This window comes from Temnothorax longispinosus, unplaced genomic scaffold (genome assembly GCF_030848805.1).
Source record: "Temnothorax longispinosus isolate EJ_2023e unplaced genomic scaffold, Tlon_JGU_v1 HiC_scaffold_60, whole genome shotgun sequence".
Classification (NCBI taxonomy): Eukaryota; Metazoa; Arthropoda; class Insecta; order Hymenoptera; family Formicidae; genus Temnothorax; species Temnothorax longispinosus.
In genome coordinates this window covers 49,812-77,752 of record NW_027270451.1, presented here as the reverse complement: position 1 = coordinate 77,752, position 27,941 = coordinate 49,812, and the positions used below count along the sequence as shown (strand labels likewise).

The window sequence follows — 27,941 nt, the reverse complement described above, 5'->3', positions numbered from 1 at the left end:
TATAACTCATAAGATAAGTGGAAGGGGCACGCACCAAAAAAAGAGCCAAGGATGTGTGATAACGCATGTATACGTGGTTCTTTCTTATTTATTAGTATATACATTCTCTCCTGCACAGAAAAAAAAAATCTGGTGGAATTAATTGGACGTCTGGTGAAAAATGAACGAATCAGATTTTTCCAATTAATGCAACTAGACATTTCAATTAATGTAACCCGAATTTCTGTTAATTCAACCAGATTCTGGTGGATTCAACCAGTATTTTCTGGTGGAAAATGAACAAACCAGATTTTTTTTTCTGTGTGTATGTATGTACATACATACAATGGGGAGCAAGAATGGGTTCCCTTTCGGTGTAGATGAGTGCACTATTTCTAGGCTCGCAATTGGCTGGAAGGTAGAAATAATGCGCTCATCTCTACACCAAAAAAGGAACTCATTCCTGCTCCCCATTGTACATACACGGCATGCACATGTGTGCTGCACGTGATCGTCGCGATCCGTTCCTTCTACGTGCTACCGCATGCTATTGATTGAGGCCGGTTTCCGTTACCTCTCCATATATCTTGCAGGTGAGTTGGAGTTCGAATCTGACATTTTAATAGTGGCCACGTTTATTTGATCACTCACATTAATTGTTTTTCGCACATCTTGACGTTTATATTTGCAGTAGCTTGGAAACTTGATTAGCTAAAGCTAAAGGGAAGAGGAAAGAAATCAGTTGCTACATCATCTGTACACGCATTAGTCTAATAATATCATCATCTGGACGGTGTTCGTGTATAATTAAAGCATGTCATTAGAGAAACTTAAAATATTAAATTTAACTGGAGATTCAATGGAAGACTCAACGGAAGAGCAAATACATATATACCCCACGACATCATTAAAGCAGCGTTTAGAGAAGGCTGGTATAATTTTAACTGATAATGAATCGGAAGATTCATCGGAAGATTCAGTGAAAGATTCAATGGAAGATGCAACGGAAGATTCAATGGATGATTCAACGGAAGAGCAATACATCGAAAGAAAAATACATAAAATGGGAGAGAAGCAAGTAAGTTCTAACATCTTTTCTCTGCAACTTTGCTGACTACGTGTTATTAGCACGTTAGAAAGCACATAAGATTTTGTACAAACAAATCAATACATTAATGATATTTCCTAAAGCGACAGTTCCATACATTCTACATAACAAAGAAAATTCATAAACATTTATATCAAGTCTATTTTCTACTAGCACGTGTAATTTAAATGCAATTAAAAAATTTGATGTAAAAAAACTCTACATCAGCCGAATCCATTACGTTTATCAGAATTTAAGATATAATTTATATTTATATATTTATAATTATTAATTTATATTTATTAATATTTATAAGTTTATATTTATAAGTTAATATTTATTTGTAATATAAAAAATACTTAAAAAGTTGGACTTATATACATACCTATATACGCCAAAGTGCGCGCATGGGGTATATAAAGTTATAAATATAACTGTCTTAAATTTAATATTATAGGTTTCATAGATTGTGTAAGACTTACAATTAGGCAAGAAAGTTGACTAATCATCTTGATGTCGTAAAATTATAATACAACTTTTTTATTTAATAAATCGATTGTCATCAACGAAACTAGCGGTGTTTAAGTTTTCTTCTACAATTTAACTATTTATTCAACTTTTTTTTATTGTCTAGTAAAAATGTTATTTTTATTTAAAAAAGACAATTAAATATAGGATATCTCAATAATTTCTATGTACTTTTAGTGAAATCGGATTTCAAAAATGGCTCTTATCTATATATATATAAATATATGTTATTACATGTTAGGAAATTTGTTTGAAATTCAATCCCTTTTATTAAAAAGCATAGAAACTTTTAGGATATTTTGTTGTTTGTTCTTTTTTCATCATTTATAATTAAGTAAGTTAATTATTTTCAGATTTCTTCGTGTAACAAGAGCTATTCCCGAACAAATCTTGAATCTACTATATTTGATCATACATGGACAATTGAACAGTATAAGCATTTTTCGATGATCAAACATAAGATTCCGTCGATTCCAAAAGTAGGTGAATGCGCGATTCTAATGAATATTTTACGTGATGATAGTTCATCGATTAAGGCAATAAAATTGAATATACTTACTAATAACTCATTTAATGGTTCATGTACCACTGTTATAATGCGATTGTCTGGAGAAATTGTATCATCAAAATCTATTTCATGTCATATATCGAATATGACATTGTTAACTGAGTTCTTGACACAGAACTGTAAGCTTGATCTTGGAAATACTCTTGTAGTAAATTGCCGGTTTGAAATTTTTTATAATCTGATAAATAATACTATATGTATGAATTTACTGCCATGGTCAACAGAACTTTCAAAAAATGTGGAATATTTTGAAGACTCGAGCTCTGATAAGCTAGCGTATAAAGATGAGGAATCAATCAAATTTATAGTGAAAGGAAAACCATATGTTATATCAAAAAAATCGTTGTGCGCCACCAACAGTAGTTACTTTAAGAATATCTACCTTACAAAGGAAATAGAAAAAGATATGATAAATGAATTAGAAACGGATAAGGAAATACGATCTTTTAAACAGATTTTATTATATATTGCAACTGGCTCAATAGAACAACGTTATTATGATAGATATGACTGGCTTAAAGATTTATTAACAGCAGCTGATAAGTATGATGTACAAAGTTTAAAATCAACGTGTGAACATTATTTGCTACACTTTATTACTATTAACAATGCTATAGAATTTCTACAGTTTGCGCTTTCGTTTAATGCAAAATTTTTAGGAAGACATTCGGCAAATTATATTAAATTTTACCTAAAACAGATTAAGAATACTAAAGAATTTCGAGATCTACCACAAGAGAATTTAAATAAGATAATGGAATTGATTGAGGAAAGTAAATTACCTGAAGGCAGTACTCATTCTTTGTTGCCGTTTAAGGCAAATGAGGAATTTACATTTGCAAATATTGGAGTGTAATATTGCATGTAATATTGCAGTCCTAAATTCATAAAATATGATAAAGATATTTTTTTTATTTAATTAGTATATTTTTTCTTTGCTACATATATTCTAGCTTTTAATTTTTATACCGAGTGTTTCTGAAAGAGCGTCCATTAATTAGAAGAAATCTGAACCATTTTTTTTCTATAATGCATAATTCTAATGGATAATCTATACAGCAGTAATTGTTGACTAAAGTCAATTCAATTAGCACCATTCTTTAACCGAGCGTACTCTCACTGACGTACTGATTCAGAATTTTGCAACTCAATTTTTAATGAAAAATTTTGATGAAATTACTAGGCATTCTTTAAGAAACACTATGTGAGAATTTATATTCAAATAAGTACTAATACAAATTAAAAATAATCCTTGACTTAAGTTTAAATGTACGAAAAAAACTATTATTAATTACACTTAATGTAGTTTAGTCATAAGTTTTCTCAAGTCTACAGGTTGATTTAAAACAAAGGGAAATAAAAATTTTTACAAACCTATGTTACCTGTAAATATTTCATTTATTTTTATCAGTACTATGTCATATTAAAAATTTTGTTCTGTAGATTATTCTGCGTACATACACATTATAGCGTAGGAGTCTTTAGCAACTACCTTTTTCAACGAAATATTATTTTTTTTTTAATTTAAGCTTGATTTTTGTTTTTCAATGTTTATTTGCGTTTTCGATATTGTCATTAACGTACATACACATTATAGTGTCGGAGTCTTTAGCAACTACCTTTTTCAACGAAACATTAATTTTTCTTAATTTTAAGCTTGATTTTTGTTTTTCAATGTTTATTTGCGTTTTCGATATTGCCATTAAGTCGAGTTCAATAAAATGTGATTTATTTGAAACAATTAAATTCATAATTATTCCTTAATATGTGTACAAGAAAAAATAAATAAACTTATGTTTTATTATTTTAATTATTTATTTTTTTAATCGATTTAATATACATACAATTCGATCACCTGGAGATGAAAGAAAATGCTTCACAAAAATTTATAAATCGGCTAATTTGAGTCAAATTTAATAAATTCAACAAGTTATATATTCGCAGCAGCTATGCCATTATCTGGAAGGTGTGGAATGTTACCGAAGCATACCATTATTAGAGAAACGCAAGAGTTTAAGTTTGACTGATCAAGATTCTTCTTAACGATTTTTTTCTCAACTTCGTTAACTACATATTATTAGAACGTTAGGAAACACATAAAACATTGATGTATAACGAATTAATTCATGACATTTCCTAAAGCGACAATTCCATGCATTCTACATAACAAAGAAAATGCATAAATTCATACACGTATATCAAATCCACTTTCTACTAGCATGTGTAATTTAAATACAGTTAAAAATTATTAATACAAAGAGTCTACTTCACATGCATCTTTTACTTTTATCAAAATTCAAGGATAGAATCCTGTTTATATGTAATAGATATGAAAAGCATTTTAAGAATTGAACTTGTACATATATCAAAATGCATGAGGTGTAACTTTATAAATTAAAGTTTATTTTTAAATTAACGGGAAGTATAGATCGTGTAAGACTTAAGCAAGAAAGCAGTTTAGTAATGTCATTCTTGAAATTTGACGTAAAATAGCTATTAACTTATTCAATTCTTTTTTGTGGTTGCTTAACATAAAATGTTATTTTTATTTAAAAAAAGATATATTAAAGTTGTCCCAAAAATTTCTACGTATTTTAAGTTAAATCCAATTTCAAGTGACTCTTATCTATACATCTATACATGATGTATAAGCGTTATTACATGTTAAAATATTTGTTTGAAATTTAATCTATTTTATTATAAAAAGCATAGCGACTTTCAGGATATTTTGATGTTGATCACATTTTCATCATTTATAATAAATAAGTTAATTATTTCCACATGTAGTCGAGGTCTGAAGGAATGAAACATGAGACTAGCTATACTGAAAATGAGATTGTCCCGAAAAAGGAGCAGACAGTATTCATTATTTTTACCTTCGTATACCAAGAGCTATTCTCAAACACGATTTGAAGTGACTACATCTGACTATACCTACGTAGAAAGATGATCAATTTTGGCGTCTCGCTGCAATCGTATATACATTAAATTCTCCACCATTTGGAGAAAACAATCAATACAAGATTCAAATGAATATTTCACGTCAAGATTTGCTATGTGCAATACGAATTTCAATACGTATTATACTAATATAGCATTTAGCGGTTCATGTACATACTACTACTATAACGCATCTGCCTGAAACAGATGAGGCCAGATCGGAGGCTACTTTTCAATATACTGTTAAGAATATATCTAAGATGAAGGACTCGCAGTTGTCCTCTGCATGTTATGTTCGCAATTTACCATGGAAAATAGTGGTGATGCTAAGTCAGACACAGCAAAGACAGCCACAGCGATTCATGGATTTTTCCTTCAGTGTAATGGAGAGAGTGAATTTACATCTTGGAGTTAATTGTTACGTTGTTGCTGAGCTGTCTTCTTTCTTGCAAAGAAGGACAAAAACCATTTAGCAGAAAATTTTGCGGAAAAAGCCTCTTCAAAAGTAAAGGGAATGCCTGGGGCTATACTGATTTTATGAGATGGCAGGATGTTTTAGATCCTGATAGAGGTTTCATAAAAGATGATTCAATCACGCTTGAGGTTCATGTAGTGGCTGATGCAGTTTTATCATCAAGATCGATTTCGTGTCTTATTTCGGATATGGCATTGTTAATTGAATAAGTCTTGGATGATTCGTACATTTCTACAGAGGCGTTTATAATACATTGCAAGATCAAAAATTTTCATTAACTGATAAGTAACACTATACACATGAATTTACAAGCATCTGCACCGGTATTTAAAGAGGTAAAATCTCTTGAAGACTCAACTTTTGAATTCGCGTCTAAGGATGATAAATCAATCAAATTTATAGCAGTAGAAGAAGAGCATGTTATATAAAAAAAAATATTGTGCGACACCAACAGTAGTTACTTTAAGTTAAGTATATCTGTCTTACACATAAAAAAAAGAAAAAGATATGACAAATGAATTAGTAACGGATAATGAGTTACAAACTTTTAAACAGATTTATTTTAACTGGCTCAGTAGAACAATGTGATTATGATATGCTTAAAAAGTTGTTAACAGCAGCTGATAAATACGATGTATCGGCTTTAAAATTAACGTGTCAACATTATTTGTTACGCAGTCTTACGATTGAAAATGCCGTAGAACTTGTACAACTTGCGTTCTCGTCTAATGCAAAATTTTTAGAAACGCATTTGGTAACTTTTATTAAATTTCACATAAAAGAAATTAGGGACACTGAAGCATTTCAAAGTCTATAGCAAGAAGATTTAAATAAGATAATGGAATTGATTGAGAAAAGTAAATTTGAAGTCAGCATTGATCAATTTTCTTTGTCACCACCAACACCTAAGAAATCTAAGACATAATTATTTATCTTTGTCACCACCTAAGAAATCTAATTAGAATTATTAACTTTAATATGTATAAGAATTTATATGCAAATAAGTATTAATACGGATTAAAAATAATTCTTTTTTTTTAGTTTTGATGTACAAATGAAACTATTATTAATTATACTTAATGTAGTTTAGTTAAAACTTTCTCAAGTTTATAGGTTGATCTAAAACGAAAGAAAATGGAAAATATAAGAATCCTTACAAACCTATGTTATCTATAAATGTTTTAAAAATTTTTATCAGTACTACATCTTATTAAACTTTCTAATCGTTCTGTAGATCATCCTGTGTACTATAGTATCAGTATTTTTAACAGCTATCTTTTTCACCGAGCAAATTATTTTTCATGAATTTAAACTTGATTTTTGTTCTTTTATGTTTATCGCAATTATATATTTTCGATGTTGTCATTAGATGGGGTTCAATAAAATGCGATTAAATTAAGACAATCACATCAATAAATGGAAGTAAATGCTTCGCAAAAATTACAAATGGGAGTTAAATTTGCTAACTCATTATTTCGAAATCTAGAGATCGGTTTAAAAATAAAAATATTATAAATATTATTTTTTTGGTTAATTTAGTATCTTTTGTTAATCTATAAGTTGCTGTGCTTATTTTGAAATAAAACTTTATATTGTTGCTTTGGAAGAAGATAATTCGAAAGTAAAGGGTAATACAAAGTGTAAACTGTGAAACCGGAACTTTATAACCGAGTAGAAGAAATTTAATTATTCCTAAATAATAATAATAATATTATTGAAATGTAATGTCGGATCTGTTAGGTAAAGTGAAAATTCAATGTATTCTGTTTAAGCGTTTAATGTATATATATATATATATTCTATGTAATAAAGAAGTTCCTGATATATCTCTCATTGAACCCATTTGATTTGTTTATTCATTATTTCGCTATCATATTTTAACAATTAACAGTTATTGCATAAATAAGGTAGTCGACTCATTAATTATTATGGTAGAATTTGACTGCGCGAAACTTCAATAAAATATTCAAGTATTTTGAAGTTAATCTCATTGTGTGGGTCAGTAAAAATAGTCGTGAATTATAAAAGTTCTTCGTGTAAATTTTTAGGTCCTTGTGGCATCTAAGTATCTTAAGTTATACCTAAATTAAATCAATTATAAAAAATCACTAACAATAAGCTAATTTTTCTACTGAACGTATAGATTATAAAGATTGCCATGCATTCCTAAGTCTATTAATAATTGAAAATTCATAATTTACATTTACATATTCTGTAGATTTTTAGTACCGACTCCTGTCAGTACATTTCAGAATACTAATAAAAGAATTAAGGTTTTTAAACGCTATGTGACAAAAGAAAACATCTTTGGCACAGAGATATGAGGGCACATATTATGGAACTTTTCAAGATGGATTCCGATTAGAATACTTTCGTTTTTCTTAGAAGAGTCTTTTTGAATCTTTATAAAATATCCTTTATAAAATATCTTTATAAAATAATAGAAATCCAGGAAATAATTAACTGGGGAGTGGGGACTGCTACATTTATTTGTTCATAATTCATCTGATATCTCGCATCGTCTGATGCAGTAGCTTGAAAATAAAACTATACATATGAATTTACTGCCATTGTCAACAAAACTTTCAAAAGATGTAACATATTTTGAAGACCACAAAGTAAGTGTTTATTCCGCCAATGATATTAAACCAAAACTAAATATATTTCTTTCGACAACAAATTGGCAATCCATACATATAGTTACACGACGATATTTTGAAGACCCGAGCTTTGATAAGTTCGAGTATAAAGATGAGGGATCAATCAAATTTATAGTAGTAGGAAAATTACATGTTATATCAAGAAAATCGTTGTGCGCCATCAACAGTACTTACTTTAAGAATATCTGCCTTACACATAAGGAAATAGAAAAAGATATGACAAATAAATTAGTAACGGATAAGAAAATACGATCTTTTTATCAGATTTTATTATATATTGCAACTGGCTCAATAGAACAAAAAGATTATTAGACGTTAAAAGATTTATTAACAGCAGCTGATAAGTATGATGTACCAAGTTTAAAATTAATGTGTGAACATTATTTGCTACACTGTATTACCATTTACAATGCTATGGAACTTATACAGCTTGCGTTGTTGTCTAATGCAAAATTTTTGGGAATACATTGAGCAACATTTATTAAATTTCACATAGAAGAGATTGCATATCCCCGTAGGGTTCGCAATCTACTACCAATACTATTCTTCTCCTCTCACTTTAACCCTTTGGACCAACGGCTTAACGTCTCTTTCCGAAAGATGGAGCCCAGTTTTCTCCGCACAAGGGCCTCAATCTTGCACGGAGGGGCGCAGCTTTTGGAAAAACATCCCATGGATCTAGTGGACTCGAACCTGGTTTCTCAGATTACGAGTCTGGCGCTCCTACCACTAGACCACACTGTCGCTCCTCATTGCATGTAATATTGCAGTCCTAAATTCATAGAATATGATAAAGATATTTTTTTATTTAATTAAGGTATTTTTTCTTTGCTACATATATTCTAGCTTTTAACTTTTGTACAGAGTGTTTCTGAAAGAGCCGTCCATTAATTACATAACGCTATTTTTTGTCAAAAATTGAGTCGAAGAAATCTGAACCATTTTTTTTTATTTAATGCATAATTCTAATGCATAATCTATACAGTAGTAATTATTGGCTAAAGTCAATTCAATTAGCATCATTCTTTAACCGAGCGTATGCTCACTGACGTATACTGATTCAGCATTTTTCAACTCAATTTTTGATAAGAAATAGCGTTACGTTGTTATGTAATTATTGGGCATTCTTTAAGAAACTCTGTGTGAGAATTTATATTTAAATAAGTACTAATACAAATTAAAAATAATTTTTAATTTTAGTTTAAAAATGTACGAATAAAACTATTATATTTATTACACTTAATGTAGTTTAGTTATAAGTTTTCTCAAGTCTACAGGTTGATTTAAAACAAAAGGAAATAAGAATTTTTACAAACCTATGTTACCTGTAAATATTTAATTTATTTTTATCAGTACTATGTTTTATGAAAAATTTAGTTCTGTAGATTATTCTGCGTACATACACATTATAGCGTCGAAGTCTTAGCAACTACTTTTTTTAACAAAGTATTAATTTTTCTTAAATTTAAACTTGATTTTTGTTTTTCAATGTTTATTTGCGTTTTCAATATTGTCATTAAGTCGAGTTTAATAAAATGTGATTTATTTGAAACAATCAAATTCATTATTATTCTTTAATTTGTGGACATAAAAAAATAAATGAACTTATATTTTATTATTTATTTTTTTACCAGTTCATTTATCTTTATTTCTAATTCAGAGACGTATGTGATGTTGAGCGAATTAATATTACACAGATGCTCGATTTAATAGAAATATACAATTCGATCACCTGGATTCGAGATGAAAGAAAATGCTTCACAAAAATTTATAAATTGGCTAATTTGAGTTAAATTTAATAAATTCAATAAATTTGAGTCAAATTTAATAACTCGTTATCTCGAAATGTAAACACTTCGTTGTATGTAAACATTTTGAAAGAATAAGTTATTAAATTTATTCTTTGGAAAAATAAAAACAAAACATAGCTTTTTTGATTTATTTTGTATCTCTTGTTAATCTAGTCTCTGTGCTTTATTCGATATGAAACTATATCGTCGTTTTAGGAGAAGGTAATTCGAAAGTAAAAAATAAGAATTTAATAATTAAATAATATCATAATAATTATTACGATAAAAATGTGCAAAACTTAAAAAAAATGTATTTTTATATTTTTAATTTAATCTCACGTTCAGCGAAAACAGTCGTGAGTTATAAAAGTTCTTCGTTTATCAAGAGCTATTCTGAAACACAGATTAAGTCGACTATATAGTTGACCATATAATACATGGAGAATTGTTCCATTACATAAATTTATGTCTCTTCCTAATATAAGTATGATAAAGTCTCCACCGTTCCCAGATACAGATAAATACGTGATTCAAATGAATGTTTCACGTTAACTTGATACAAAACATGTATTAAAATTTTATATACTTACTAGTAAAACATTTAGCGGTTCATGTACCACTACTATAACGTTACCGTTTCAAAATGTTACATCATTAAAATTCGTTTCAGAACATATATCGCATATGACATTTTTAAATGAAATCTCGATTTATTTATTTATCAGATACTGTTATAGTACGTTGCGAGTTTGAAATTTTTCATGATTTGGAACATAAAACTATTCAACACACGAATTTAACACCATCTTCAACAGTTTTTTCAAAAGACGCTATTAGATATTTTGAAACATTTGATCTTTGACGAGGAATCTAAAGATGATGAATCAATCAAATTTCTAGTCGGAGAAGAACAGTATGTTATATAAAAAAAAATTGTTGTACGACACCAACAGTAGCTACTTCAAAATTATTTGTCTTACACATGATGGAAAGGAAAAAGATATGACAAATGAATTAGTAACGGATAATGAGTTACAAACTTTTAATCAAATTTTTATTTTAACTGGCTCAATAGAACAATGTGATTATGATATGCTTAAAAAGTTGTTAACAGCAGCTGATAAATACGATGTACCGACTATAAAATTAACGTGTGAACATTATTTGCTACGCTATATTACGATTAAAAATGCTATGGAACTTATACAGTTTGCGTTGTTGTCTAATCCCTTAGAAATACATTCAACAACTTTTATTAAATTTCACATAAAAGAAATTACAAATACTAAAAAATTTCAAAGTTTGTCGCAAGAAGATTTAAATAAGGTATTGGAATTGATTGAGAAATGTGAAACGTTTGAAAGCAGCATAATTCAATCCTTTTCGTCACCACCTAAGACACATAAGAAATCTGATTGTAACTATTAACTTTTATATGTATAAAAATTTATATGCAAATAAGTATTAATATATGGATTTAAAATAATTCGTTTTTTGAGTTTTGATGTACGAAAGAAACTATTATTAATTGTACTTAACGTAGTTTAGTTATAATATTCTCAAGTTTACAGGTTGACTTTAAACAAAAAGAAATAAGAATCTTTATAAGCCTACGTTATCTATATAAACGTTTTACTTATTTTTATCAGTACTGTATCTTATTCAATCGTTTTTTTAGATCATCCTGTGTACATATATTACAGTGTCAGAATCTTTAGTAAATCTTAGCTACCTTTTTCAACGAGCAAGTTATTTTTCATAAATTAAAACTTGATTTTTATCCTTTAATGTTTATCGTAATTATAATTATACGTTTTTGATATTGTTATTAATTCGGGTTCAATAAAGTGCGACTAAACTGAACAAAATCAAATTTATAATTATTTCTCAATACATCCCTGATAGCACAGTCACGTGAAATGCCGTCATAATGCCGTTATAATGCCGTCATAATGTCGTCATTAACGTTATTTTGACGGCATTATGACGGCATTTGACGTGACTGTGCTATCTGGGATGTAGATAAAAAATCAATAACTTATGTTTCGTTATTTGTTTATTTTTCTACCAGTTTATTTATCTTTATTTTATATTCAAAGGGATGATGTATGATATTGAGCAATTTATGTATAGAATACAAATAATTATTATTTGTATTTTACATAGTTAGATATATTAATGAATGTAACAAATACAATCTCAATTCTTACTTTGATCCGATTCGCCCTATGATTCGATTCGCCTCGGTCTACCTTATGCCAAAGACATATTTTTATTTTGAAAATATTAACATTATTAACATGTAAACCTTAAAATGATATACATAATATTACAAATATAAGTTACTGGTCTCAATAGATTTTATATTCAATTAGATAAAGAATTGTTTAAATTTAAGACGATAAAATGTTTCTAAGAAAATTATCATTACTTCTGTAAAACAATGATTATTAATTATAATAAAGTTTTTAATTAGTTAATTGTAATTTCGTATTAATTTCATTTTTGTACACAAATATTTAATTAATATTCAATTAATATTTAACTAAAACAAATAAAATTAAAAATAATAATTATCGTTTTATATATAACCGACAGTTTATAATTTTATTATAAGAATTTTTTCGTCTAGAATTTAAAGAATTATTTTTTTAATTAAATAAAATAGATGCAAAAATAATTTATCTTTGTTTTATGCTATGTAATATATATTAGACATATGTGAAACTAAAATATAAACTTTAAATGATTCGCTTTATTATATATATGTAATTAATATGAGAGTTAATAAAGAATTAGGTTATCAATTTTAATTTTGTTTTATAACGTATAACCTGTTTTAATTAAGAACTTGTATTTTTGCGTGTTTATATTGTAATTTATATAATATTTATGCACAACGCATAAATCGAAAAAAGTTGGTTTTAATACAATAGTACAAATATGATTGTACTATTGTTATAAATTATTCCGTGTACATGATGTACAAAAATAAAAAAATATATATATATTATCAGTAGATATATATCTATAATAAAGAGGCATAACATTTATATGCATAAAAGACATGAGATATAACATTATATATAAATAAATGTACAATATAATTTTGCCTCTTTATTGTAGATATAAGATATATAAGATATATTCGATTTAATACAAATATACGGTCCGATCAACTGCAGATAGAAGAAGAAAATACTTCACACAAATTATATGTCGGCTACAAAAATTTGAATTAAATTTGATAACTCATCATTATTTCTTTTTTGAAATCTAGATTTGTTTTGAAAATAATAAATATAAACGAAACGTGACCTTTTTGGTTGATTTTGTATCTTTTATTAATCTAGTTTCTGCGTTTAATTTGAAATAAAACTTTATATTATCACTTATTTAGGGGAAAATTATTTGAAAGTAAAGGATAAGGCAAAGTATGAACAGTGAGAGCTCTGTAACTCGGTAGAAGAAATTTATTTCCAAACAATATGAGCCTTTATAAAGCAGTGGATTAATTGGATTTTTACACAGTTTTCAGAGTCAGATCAGTGCAAATTTCGGATAAGTATTTCACACAAATCTGATTGATTAAAAAGCGTTATAATATTTTAATTGTTTACTGCAACTGACAATGAATTTGTTAATTCGCGTGATGTCATATCACAATTTACATGAGTTTAACAAGAAATTACATATGCAAACCGAATTCGGGTTTCATGCCGAATTATGTTTTTATATGAAACCTCAGAGGAATCCTTGTGTATACGAATTACTCCAATTGAGTCTTTAGTTTTTTGTTGGATTTAAAGTAAATCAGTCATATAGGCCGGTATGCATAGTCGAATCTTATATTTAAGACCGTTTTAAGTACGAACTTAAGATATGTTATGAACCAATCACAGAGCCGCATTAGCATCTTAAGATATTAAGTGGCTGTGTTTTACCGAACCTCCGCTAGCTAAGCCGCTACGTAGCAATTAAGTGTGATTGGTTAAATCTAAAGGTAAGAACCAATCAGCGCTCGCCGCTTACGTGCGCTTAGCTAAGCAGAGGTTCGGTAAAACACAGTCAGCAGCCAGTGATTGCGTCTGCGTTGTCCGCGTTTATTTGTTGATTCTCACCTTTTTTCACATCACAAATTAACGTATTCGCAACAGCTTGAGAACTTAACTTAATAAAAAAAAATTGGCGACTAGAGAGATCAGTTGCCAAAACTTGTTATAAATCTCGGGGATTGATTTGTATATGATTGCAGTCTTAAGTATAAAATCATAGAACATTATATATTTTTCTTATTTAATTGAGTAAACATGTTTTCTTATCTACCAATATAGTTCAGTTTTAAGTTTTATACAGAGTTGTTTGTTTAAAGAACGTACAACCAATAATTTTAACTTCCTTAATATTTTGTACATTAATTACATGGCGCTATTTTTTGTCAAAAACTGAGTCGAGAAATTCTGAACCATTTTTATTCTATGATGCTCAATACAGCAGTAATTATTAAGTAAAGTCAATCTAATCGGTGCCGTTTTTTAGCCTGACATACGCTCGCCGGTCGTACGCCCAGTTAAAGAATGGTGCTGATTGAAAAAAAATTGACTTTATTCAATATAATTATTACTGTATTGTGCATTATAGAAAAAAAATGATTTAGGATTTTTCGACTTAATTTTTCATAAGAAATAGCGTTATCTGTAATTAACTGCCGTTCTTTAAGAAACAGCCTGTATATGTAAAAATTTATGTGCAAATGAGTATTAATACAAATTGAAAATAATTTATGATTTAAGTTTAAATATACGAATAAAACTATTATTAATTATACTTAATATAGTTTAGTTGTAAGCTTTTCAAGTCTACAGGTTGATTTAAAACAAAAAGAAATAGGAATCCTTACGCCTATGTTATCTATATAAAAATGTTTTACTTATTTTTATCAGTACTTGTACGTTACATATCTTATTAAAAATTTCCAATCGTTCTTTTAAATCATTCTGTGTACATATATAGTGTTAGAATCTTTAGCAACTATCTTTTTTAACGAGCAAATTATTTTTCATAAATTTATACTTGATTTTTGTATTTCAATGTTTATCGCAATTATATGTTTTTGATAGTGTCATTAATTGGGATTCAATAAAATGCGATATTACATTAAAACAGAATCAAAAATTTATAATTATTCCTTCATATACATAGATACATCTGTAGAGAAAAAAAATAAATAAACTTATACTTTATTTATTTCTACCAGATTATTTATCTTTGTTTCTAATGCGAAGACATATAATGTTGATCAATTATGTATAGAGATATCTGATTTAATGGAAATATACTGTCCAACCATAGACAGATGGAAGAAAATGCTTTACAAAAATTATAAATTGACTACACAAATTTCAATTAAAGTTGGTAACTCCATCATTTTGAAATCTAGATTTGTTTTAAAAATAAAAATAAAAGATGACCTTTTTGGTTAATTTTGTATCTTTTATTAATCTAGTTTCTGTGCTTAATTCGAAATGAAACTTTATATATTATCACTCTAGGAGAAACTAATTTGAAAGTAAAGGATAAGGCAAAGTGTGAACAACGGAAGCTCTGCAACTGGGTGGAAGAATTTATTCCTAAAACAATAATAATATTGTTGAGATCTATAATGTTGAATCTTTCATATAAAGAGAGAATTTCTAGATAATGAAGAAGGTTCGCGCGGGTGATATCGAATCTATATTCATTTGCTAGCATATTTTAGTGATGAAATTAACAGTTATTATTGCATAAATGAGGAAGTCAACACTCATTAATTATTACTGTAAAACTTGTCTAAATACAATTTCTAATATTTTAAAGTTAATCTCACAGTTTTTGAAAATAGTCGACGTGAGTTATGGAAGTTTTTCATGTAGATCTAGCATTTGATTATTCCGCTCCTTTCGGCGACTGCCAATTTTATACAAGATATTTCATTGAAAGAAGATTTATTGATCAATTTTAGCATTGATAAATAAATTAATAATTTTCAGATTTCTGGCATAAAAAAGATATTGTTCAAGATTACGGTAGCTTTTAAGAATAGTGATAGATTCATAGCATGGCATCGCGATCATTTTCTTGATTTTCTTATCAACGCTTATCATAACTTGAGCTGTTCTCGGAACTTCTTCGTTAAACGACGATTTGAGCGCATGTTGATTTCAAACGTAATCAAGACGTTGTCAAGACAGGACAAAAATGTAAATCGCTATTTTGCTATATCGCAAACATGGCCATAACGATTCCGAGAAAGCCTATCGTTTCCATTCGCTGTTGCCAAGGGTCCGAAGTTTCTGGCATATTCTTTGTTCATTGCGAGTATAAAAAATCCCGGAACTTTCTTACGTCGGTCAATCATCAGTCAGTCGCTATATGAGTCATTACCTATTTTCGGTCGCGAGCAGTCTAAATTACAATAAACGAAAATGTAATTCTAAACGAATTTGATCCGGGACACTCGCCGTTCGGTCTACCTCTAAATTCTAAACCTCGCGTAAACTTGTTGTTTTCTTTGTCCCCTTTGTAATATTTCGGCTGTTTAATAATAATGTAACGCGTCACGTTGCATCTTTTCATCAGTGTCAGCACGTTCCCACATCTATCTCCGTCTTCCTTTCTCTCGCGCCACGGGAACAGATATTCTTACTAAAGATAAAAACTAAAGAAAAAAAAAACAGGCTACATTTTCATCGTCCGACGTACAAGATTTATTTTTGAACATTGTTTCAGTCGAGTATATTTAAATATATCAAAGTATATTTCAACCGCTTTATGAGCCTTTATAAAATATTGGATTTAATTGATTTCTACATTCGTTAATTTCAGAGCCAAAATCAGTGCAGGATTCGAATAAGCATTTTACATAAATCTGATTGGTTTAAAAGCTTTATAAAATTTTATTTGTTTACTGAAACTGAGTTTATATTGATTCGCGTGATATATTTATAATTTACTCGAAAGAGTTTCACAAGAAATTATACATATAAGTCCAATTCCGGTTTTATATCGAATTGTATTGTTATATAAAACTACAGTGAAATATATCTATATACAGGGAATATATCTATATACAAATTACTTTGATTCCTGCCTTTAGCTCCTCATTCCATCTAACAATATAAAGTATCTTAAGTTATACTTAAAATAAATCAATCATATTAAAGAATTAAAGAATCATAAGTTATAAATTTTTTTGAAGAGTATAACTGAATTATAAAGTATAATGTATTTCAAAACGTATTAATAGTATTGAAAATTCATAATTTACATGTATCCTATAGATTTTCAGTACTGTTAGTACATTTCAGAATACAGATGATATGAATGTATATCTTTCTCTCTCGCAGAATTTTCCAGAACTGTCCAGTTAGCCAAATGGCTCTGATTAGAGGGATTCTAACTGATAAGAGAGGTTTGTTCGCGTTGCATGCCCCACCGCATGCTCCTAATCCTAATCACTCCAACGCACTCCAAAAACTCATCTGCTCCAATTGCCACCTTTTATCCATGATCCAAGTGCTCTTGGTGTTTATTGGAGTATGCGACGCGAACAAACCTAAAATAAGTGGAAAAGGCACGCACCAAAGAAAGAGCCAATAGGATGTGTGATAACATGTACGTGGCTCTTTCTCATTGTTAGTATACATCCTTTCTTGTACATACACGGCATGTACATACATGTGTGCTACACGTGGTCGTCGCGATCCGTTCCTTCTACGTGCTACCGCATGCTATTGAGGCCGGTTTCCGCTACCTCTCCATATATATCTTGCAGGTGAGTTGGAGCTCGAATCTGACATTGTAGCAGTGGCCACGTTTATTTGATCACTCACATTAATTGTTTCTCGCACATCTTGACGTTATATTCGCAGTAGCTTGGAAACTTGATTTGCTAAAGCTAAAGGAAAGAGGAAATCAGTTGCTACATCATCTGTACACGCATTAGTCTAATAATATCATCATCTGGACGGTGTTCGTGTATAATTAAAGCATGTCATTAGAGAAACTTAAAAGATTAAGTTTGACGGAAGATTCAATGGAAGACCCAACGGAAGAGCAAATACATAAAATGGGAGAGGAGCAAGTAAGTCCTAACATCTTTTTTCAACTTTGCTGACTACGTGTTATTAGAACGTTAGAAAGCACATAAGATTTTGTATAAACAAATCAATACATTAATGATATTTCCTAAAGCGACAATTCTATACATTCTACATAACAAAGAAAATTCATAAACATTTATATCAAGTCTATTTTCTACTAGCACGTGTAATTTAAATTGCAATTAAAAAATTTGATGCAAAAAAACTCTACATCAGCCGAATCCATTACGTTTATCAGAATTTAAGATATAATTTATATTTATAAATTTATAATTATTAATTTATATTTATTAATATTTATAAGTTCTATTTATATGTAATACAAAAAAATACTTAAAAAATAGGATTTATATATACATATACGTCAAAGTGAGCATGAGGTATATAAAGTTATAAATATAACTGTCTGCTTAAATTTAATATTATAGGATTTATAGATTGTGTAAGAATTAGGCAAGAAAGTTGACTGATTATCTTGAAATTTGACGTAAAATTATAATACAACTTTTTTATTTAATAAATCGATTGTCATCAACGAAACTAGCGGTGTTTAAGTTTTCTTCTACAATTTGGCAATTTATTCAACTTTTTTTTATTGTCCAGTAAAATGTTATTTTTATTTAAAAAAGACAATTAAATATAGGATGTCCCAATAATCTCTATGTACTTTTAGTGAAATCGGATTTCAAAAATGGCTCTTATCTATATACAATATATATATATATATATATATATATATATATATATATATATATATATATATATATATATGTTATTACATGTTAGGATATTTGTTTAAAATTAAATCTCTTTTATTAAAAGGCATAGAAATTTTTAGGACATTTTGATATTCGTTCTTTTTTCATCATTTATAATTAAGTAAGTTAATTATTTTCAGATTTCTGATAAAGAAGTTGAGAATGTCTCTACCGAGAATACACCAAAAAAGGAGCAGACAGTATCTCCACCATTTTTACCTTTGTATATCAAGAGGTGTTGTCGAACAAAACTTGAATCTACTATATTTGATTATTCATGGACAATTGAACCACATGAGAGTTATTCTACGATCAAACATATGATTTCGTCGTTTCCAGAAATAGGTCAATGCGAGATTCTGATGAATGTTTTACGTGATAATAGTAGTTCATCGATTAAGGGAATAAAATTGAATATACTTACTAATAATTCATTTCATGGTTCATGTGAGACTACTATAAAGCGATCGTCTGGAGAATATATATTCTCAAAGTTTATTTCAGGTCATATATCAAATATGACATTGTTAATTGAGTTCTTGACACAGGACATTGATCTTGGAAATTCTCTTATAATAAATTGCAAGTTTAAAATTTTTTGTAAGCTGATAAATAACATTATACATATGGATTTACTGCCGTCGTCAACAAAACTTTTAAAAGATGTGACATATTTTAAAGACTCGAGCTTTGACATGTTCGAGTATAAAAATGAGGAATCAATCAAATTTATAATAGGAGGAAAACCACATGTTATATCAAAAAAATTGTTGTGCGCCACCAATAGTAGTTACTTTAACAATATCTGCCTTACACATAAGAAAATAGAAATAGATATGACAGATGAATTAGTAACGGAGAAAGAAATACGATCTTTTTATCAGATTTTATTATATATTGTAACTGGCTCAATAGAACAATATGATTATGATATGCTTAAACAATTGTTAACAGCAGCTGATAAGTATGATGTACAAAGTTTAAAATCAACGTGTGAACATTATTTGCTACACGTTATTTCCATTTACAATGCTATGGACCTTATAGAGCTTGCGTTGTTGTCCAATGCAAAATTTTTGGAAACACATTCGGCAACTTTTATTAAATTTTACATAGAAGAGATTAAGAATACTAAACAATATCGAGATCTACCACAAGAGAATTTAATTAAGATAATGGAATTGATTGAGAAAAGTAAATTACCTGAAGTCAGTACTCATCTTTCTTTGTTACCGTTTAAGGCAGATAGGGAACTTACATTTGCAAATATTGGAGTGTAATATTGCATGTAATATTGCAGTCGTAAATTCATAGAATATGATAAAAATATTTTTCTTATTTAATTAGTATATTTTTTCTTTGCTAAATATATTCTAGCTTTTAACTTTTATACTGAGTGTTTCTGAAAGAACGCCCATTAATTACATAGCGTTATTTTTTGTCAAAAATTGAGTCAAAGAAATCTGAACTATTTTTTCTGTAGTGCATAATTCTAATGCATAATCTATACAGCAGTAATTATTGACTAAAGTCAATTCAATTTGCACCATTCTTTAACCGGACGTACGCTCAATGACGTACTGATTTAGAATTTTTCAACTCAATTTTTGATAAGAGATAGCACCATGTAATTATTGGGTATTCTTTAAGAAACATCTTGTACATGTGAGAATTTATATTCAGATAAGTACTAATACAAATTAAAAATAATTCTTGATTTGAGTTTAGATGTACGAATAAAACTATTATTAATTACACTTAATGTAGTTTAGTTAAAAGTTTTTAGTTATAAGTTTTCTCAAGTCTACGGGTTGATTTAAAACAAAAGGAAATAAGAATTCTTACAAACCTATGTTATATGTAAATATTTCATTTATTTTTATCAGTACTGTATGTCTTATTAAAAATTTCGTTCTGTAGATTATTCTACGTACATTCACATTATAGCGTCGGAGTCTTTAGCAACTACCTTTTTCAACGAAATATTAATTTGTTTTAAATTTAAGTTTAATTTTTGTTTTTCAATGTTTATTTGCGTTTTCGATATTGTCATTAACGTACATACACATTATAACGTCGGAGTCTTTAGCAACTACCTTTTTCAACGAAATATTAATTTGTTTTAAATTTAAGTTTAATTTTTGTTTTTCAATGTTTATTTGCGTTTTCGATATTGTCATTAACGTACATACACATTATAACGTCGGAGTCTTTAGCAACTACCTTTTTCAATGAAATATTAATTTGTTTTAAATTTAAGCTTAATTTTTGTTTTTCAATGCTTATTTGCGTTTTCGATATTGTCATTAATTCGAGTTCAATAAAATGTGATTTATTTGAAACAATCAAATTCATAATTATTCCTTAATATATGTAGATGAAAAAATAAATAAACTTATATTTTATTATTTATTTTTTTACCAGTTTATTTATCTTTATTTCTAATTCAGAGACGTATGTGATGTTGAGCGAATTACATACACAGATGCTCGATTTAATAGAAATATACAATTCGATCACCTGGAGATGAAAGAAAATGCTTCACAAAAATTTATAAATCGGCTAATTTGAGTTAAATTTAATAAATTAAACAAATTTGAGTCAAATTTAATAAATCATCATCTCGAAATGTAAACATTTCGTTGTATGTAAATTTACATTTTGAAATAACAAGTTATTAAATTTATTCTTTAAAAAAATTAAAATAAGACATATAGCTTTATTGATTGATTTTGTATCTCTTGTTAATCTAGTCTCTGTGCTTCATTCGATATGAAACTATATCGTCGTTTTAGGAGAAGGCAATTTGAAAGTAAAGAATAAGAATTAAATAATTAAATAATATCATAATAATTATTACGATAAAAGTGTGCAAAGCTTTAAAAAAGTATTCTTATATTTTTAATTTAATCTCACGATCAGCGAAAATAGTCGTGAGATATAAAAGTTTTTCGTTTAGATTGTTGTGCCTCAAGGATGGGATGTGCCGGCACAAGGTTTCTTTAGGATTTCGGATCAGAGAACAAATAAATCACTATGTATAAATGAGTGAAATATATTTCCCTTTTACAAATTTAATGCGGTTTCCTCTTTGCTGATCCCGGTACTCGCGTAACAGAAAATACTTTCGTGTAGGACGCACGTTTCTCGTATCGTTACTAGCTCACGACCGACTGCCCGCCACTCGTCGGAAAAGGCGGGCTCTTTATCCGCTCGGTGTTGCTGACTTCGTTATCAGCGGTTTTGGCACCGTGGTCAAAGTCTAACGGGCGGGTGATGTCCGGAATGACCATATTTGGTCATTCCCGAGACTTAGGCAGGTCTTCGCGTCAGCGGTCCTCGTCGCTAGGGTCAAGTTACCGGTAGGAGGCAACTCGGAGTTGCCAAGTGCGATACTTAATCTATTATTCGTTGTGCGCTCACAACAAGATCTAGCATTTGATTATCAGCTCCTTTCGGCAACTGCAAATTTTATACAAAATATTTCACCGGAAGAAATATTGACTGTTTTTAACAATGATAAGTGGGTTGATCATTTTCAGATTTCTCGCATAAAAAAGATATTGTTTGAGATTACGGTAGCTTAAAAATAGCGATAGATTCATAGCATGGCATCGCGATCATTTTCTTGATTTTCTTATCAACGCTTATCATAACTTGAGCTGTTCTCGGAACTTTTTCGTTAAACGACGATTTGAACGCATGTTGATTTCAAACGTAATCAAGACGTAGTCAAGACAGGACGAAATGTAAACCGCTATTTCGCTATATCGCAAACTTATAGCTATAACGATTCCGAGAAGCCTATATCGTTTCCACTCGCTGTTGCCAAGGGTGAAGTTTCTGGCATATTTTTTGTTTATTGCGAGTATAAAAAATCCCGGAACTTTCTTACGTCGGTCAATCATCAGTCAGTCACTATGAGTCATTATCTATTTTCGATCGCGAGCAGTCTAAATTACAATAAACGAAAATATAACTCTAAACGAATTCGATCCCGGACACTTTCGCCATTCGGTCTACCTCTAAATTCTAAACCTCGTGCAAACTTGTTTTCTTTTTTCGCTTTGTAATATTTCGGCTGTTTAATAATAATGTAACGCGTCACGTTACAGCTTTTTCGTCAGTGTCAGCACATTCCCACATCTATCCCCGTCTTCCTTCCTCTCGCGCCACGCGGGAACAGATATCCTTACTAAAGATAAAAACTAAAGAAAAAAAAACAGGCTACATTTTCATCATCCGACGTACAAGATTTATTTTTGAACATTGTTTCAGTCGAGCATATTTAAATATATCTAAGTATATTTCAACCGCTTTATGAGCCTCTATAAAATATTGGATTTAATTGATTTCTACATTTGTTAATTTCAGAGCCAAAATCAATGCAGGATTCGAATAAGCATTTTACATGAATCTGATTGGTTTAAAAGCTTTATAAAATTTTATTTGTTTACTGAAACTGAGTTTATATTGATTCGCGTGATATATTTATAATTTACTCGAAAGAGTTTTACAAGAAATTATACATATAAGTCCAATTCCGGTTTTATATCGAATTGTGTTGTTATATAAAACTACAGTGGTACATATCTATATATACAAATTACTTTGATTCCTGCCTTTAGCTCCTCATTCCATCTAACAATATAAAGTATCTTAAGTTATACTTAAAATAAATCAATCATATTAAAGAATTAAAGAATCATAAGTTATAAATTTTTTTGAAGAGTATAACTGAATTATAAAGTATAATGTATTTCGAAACGTATTAATAGTATTGAAAATTCATAATTTACATGTATCCTATAGATTTTTAGTACTGTTAGTACATTTCGGAATACAGATGATATGAATATATATCTTTCTCTCTCGCAGAATTTTCCAGAACTGTCCAGTTAGCCAAATGGCTCTAGAGGGATTCTAACTTCTAACTCATAAGAGGTTTGTTCGCGTTGCATGCCCCACCGCATGCTCCTAATCCTAATCACTCCAACGCACTCCAAAAACTCATCTGCTCCAATCGCCACTTTTTATCCGTGATCCAAGTGCTCTTGATGTTTATTGGAGTATGCGACGCGAACAAACCTAAAATAAGTGGAAAAGGCACGCACCAAAGAAAGAGCCAATAGGATGTGTGATAACATGTACGTGGCTCTTTCTCATTGTTAGTATACATCCTCTCTTGTACATACACGGCATGTACATGTGTGCTGCCCGTGATCGTCGCGATCCGTTCCTTCTGCGTGCTACCGCATGCTATTGAGGCCGGTTTCCGCTACCTCTCCATATATCTTGCATGTGAGTTGGAGCTCGAATCTGACATTTTAGCAGTGGCCACGTTTATTTGATCACTCACATTAATTGTTTCTCGCACATCTTGACGTTATATTTGCAGTAGCTTGGAAACTTGATTAGCTAAAGCTAAAGGAAAGAGGAAAGAAGTCAGTTGCTACATCATCTGTACACGCATTAGTCTAATAATATCATCATCTGGACGGTGTTCGTGTATAATTAAAGCATGTCATTAGAGAAACTTAAAAGATTAAGTTTAACTGAAGATTCAACAGAAGATTCAATGGAAGACCCAACGGAAGAGCAAATACATAAAATGGGAGAGGACCAAGTAAGTCCTAACATCTTTTCTCAACTTTGCTGACTACGTGTTATTAGAACATTAGAAAGCACATAAGATTTTGTATAAACGAATCAATACATTAATGATATTTCCTAAAGCGACAATTCCATACATTCAACATAACAAAGAAAATTCATAAACATTCATATCAAATTTATTTTCTATTAGCATGTGTAATTTGAATACAATTAAAAAATTTAATGTAAAAAAACACTACATTAGACGAATTCATTACGTTTATCAGAATTTAAGATAGAATTCTATTTATGCGTAATATAAAAAAATACTTAAAAAATTGGACTTATACATATATAATATATATATCAAAGTACGCATGGGGTATAAAGTTATATATATATATATATATATATATGTGTGTGTGTGTGTGTGCGTGTGCGTGTATCTCCTTAAATTTAATAGGATTTATAGATCGTGTAAGACTTACAATTAGGCAAATAAGTAGTTCACTAATTATTCTTAAAATATGACGCAAAATGATGACAAAACTTTTATTTAAGAAATCGATTGTCATCAACGAAAATAACGGTGTTTAAGTTTTCTTCTACAATTTGGCAATTTATTCAGCTTTTTTTATTGTCTAATAAAAATGTTATTTTTATTTAAAAGAAAAAATTAAATATAGGATGTCCCAATAATCTCTATGTACTCTTAGTGAAATCGGATTTCAAATGGCTCTTATCTATATATATTAATATGCTATTATACATGTTAAGATATTTGTTTGAAATTAAATTTCTTTTATTAAAAGGCATAGAAACTATTAGGATATTTTGATGTTCGTCTTTCACATTATTCATAAGTAAATTAATTATTTTCAGATTTCTGATAAAGAAGTTGAGAATATCTCTACCGAGAATACACTGAAAAAGGAGCAGACAGTATCTTCACCATTTTTACCTTCGTATATCAAGAGGTGTTCTCAGACAGATATTAAATCTACTATATTTGATTATACATGGACAATTGAACAATATACGCGTTTTTCTATGATCAAACATATGATTTCGTCGTTTCCAGAAATAGGTCAATGCGAGATTCTAATGAATGTTTTACGTGACGATAGTTCATCGATTAAGGGAATAAAATTGAATATACTTACTAATAATTCATTTCATGGTTCATGTGAGACTACTATAAAGCGATCGTCTGGAGAATATATATTCTCAAAGTTTATTTCAGGTCATATATCAAATATGACATTGTTAATTGAGTACTTGATACAGAACTATGGTCTTGGAGATACTCTTATAATAAATTGCAAGTTTGAAATTTTTTGTAATCTGATAAATAAAACTATACATATGGATTTATTAACATCGCCAACAAAACTTTCAAAAGATGTGACATATTTTGAAGACCCGAGCTTTAACAAGTTCGAGTATAAAGATGAGGGATCAATCAAATTTATAATAGGAGGAAAACCACATGTTGTATCAAAAAAATCGTTGTGCGCCATCAGCAGTAGTTACTTTAAGAAATTAGGAACACCGAACAATTTCGAAATCTACCACAAGAGAATTTAATTAAGATAATGTACTCATCATTCTTTGTTACCGTTTAAGGCAGATAAGGAACTTACATTTGCGAATATTGAAGTGTAATATTGCATGTAATACTGCAGTCCTAAATTCATAGAATATGATAAAGATATTTTTCTTATTTAATTAATGTATTTTTTCTTTGCTACATATATTCTAGCTTTTAATTTTTATACAGAGTGTTTCTGAAAGAGCGTCCATTAATTACATAGCGCTATTTTTTGTCAAAAATTGAGTCAAAGAAATCTGAACCATTTTTTTTCTGTAATGCATAATTGTAATGCATAATATATACAACAGTAATTATTGATTAAAATCAATTCAATTAGCACCATTCTTTAACCGGGCGTACGCTCACTGACGTACTGATTCAGAATTGTTTAACTTAATTTTTGATGAGAAATAGCACTATGTAATTATTGGCATTCTTTAAGAAACACTGTGTGAGAATTTATATTCAAATAAGTATTAATACAAATTAAAAATAATTCGTTTTTTTTAGTTTTGATGTACGAATGAAACTATTATTAATTATACTTAGTGTAGTTTAATTATAAGTTTATCAAGTTTACAGGTTGAGTTAAACAAAAAGAAATAAGAATCCTTACAAGTCTATTGTAATATATAAATGTTTTTCTTATTTTTATCAGTACTATATCTTATTAAAATTTCCAATCGTTCTGTAGATCGCATCCTTTGTACTATAGTGTCAAAATCCTTAACAGCTTTGTACTATAGTATCAGAATCCTTAACAGCTATTTTTTTTCACCGAGCAAATTATTTTTCGTATATTTAAACTTGATTTTTGTTTTTTTATGTTTATCGCAATTATATGTTTTCGATGTTGTCATTAATTGGGGTTCAATAAAATGCGGTTCAATTAAATGAAAACAATCACATCGGTAGATGGAAGAAAATGCTTCGCAAAAATTACAAATAAGAGTTAAATTTGAAAACTCATTATTTCGAAATCTAGAGATCGGTTTAAAAATAAAAATGTTACAAATATGATCTTTTTGGTTAATTTAGTATCTCTTGTTAATCTAGAAGTTTCTATGGTTACTTCGAAATGAAACTTTATATTGTTGCTTTCAGAGAAGGCAATTCGAAAGTAAAGGGTAATACAAAGTGTAAACTGTGAAACCGGAACTTTATAACCGAGTAAAAAAAATTTAATTATTCCTAAATAATAATAATAATATTATTGAAATGTAATGTCGGATCTGTCAGGTAAAGTGAGAATTCAATGTATTGTGTTTAATGTATTCTGTTTAATCGTTTAATGTATTCTATGTATATAATAAAGAAGTTCCTGACATATTTCTTATCGAACCCATTTGTTTATTCATTATTTTGCTAGCATATTTTAGCAATTAACAGTTATTATTACAAGAATAAGGTAGTCGACTCATTAATTATTATAGTAGAACTTGACTGCGCGAAACTTCAATAAAATATTCTAGTATTTTGAATTATAAAAGTTCTTCATGTAAATCTAGTTTTAGGTCCTTGTTGCATCTAAGTATCTTAAGTTACACCTAAAGTAAATCAATTATAAAGAATTACTAACAATAAGCTAATTTTTCTGCTGATCATATACATTATAAAGAGTACATTCCTAAGTCTATTAATAATTGAAAATCCATAATTTACATTTACATATGCTATAGATTTTCAGTACCGACTACCGTCAGTACATTTCAGAATACGCCTAACAGAGGATGGTTTTTAAACGCTATGTGACAAAAGAAAGCATCTTTGGCACAGAGATACGAGGGCACATATTAGAGAACTTTTCAAGTTGGATTCCGATCAGA

The 27,941-nt window shown here is 29.0% G+C and overlaps 2 protein-coding genes across 4 annotated transcripts; both read left to right on the top strand.

The window, feature by feature from the left end:
• The first annotated feature begins 303 nt into the window (after window positions 1-303).
• LOC139824825 (uncharacterized) lies at window positions 304-26,763 on the top strand. 2 transcript variants are annotated; one of them, XM_071797373.1, is made up of 3 exons: window positions 304-572; window positions 671-1,057; window positions 25,404-26,763. In XM_071797373.1, the coding sequence occupies exons 2-3, from the start codon at window positions 794-796 to the stop codon at window positions 26,106-26,108; spliced, it is 969 nt and encodes a 322-aa protein (XP_071653474.1). In that variant the 5' UTR covers window positions 304-572; window positions 671-793; the 3' UTR covers window positions 26,109-26,763. The 2 variants fall into 2 exon arrangements, with proteins under 2 accessions (XP_071653474.1, XP_071653473.1); XM_071797372.1 differs by lacking the exon at window positions 25,404-26,763 and adding an exon at window positions 1,948-3,539 and having other exon boundaries at window positions 305-572.
• LOC139824828 (uncharacterized) lies at window positions 17,310-23,718 on the top strand. Of its 2 annotated transcripts, none has more exons than XM_071797376.1 (3): window positions 17,310-17,840; window positions 17,941-18,149; window positions 19,067-23,718. In XM_071797376.1, exons 2-3 carry the CDS (start codon window positions 18,057-18,059, stop codon window positions 20,204-20,206), a joined length of 1,233 nt encoding a protein of 410 aa, XP_071653477.1. In that variant the 5' UTR covers window positions 17,310-17,840; window positions 17,941-18,056; the 3' UTR covers window positions 20,207-23,718. The 2 variants fall into 2 exon arrangements, with proteins under 2 accessions (XP_071653477.1, XP_071653476.1); XM_071797375.1 differs by having other exon boundaries at window positions 17,938-18,149.
• Window positions 26,764-27,941: the final 1,178 nt, after the last annotated feature.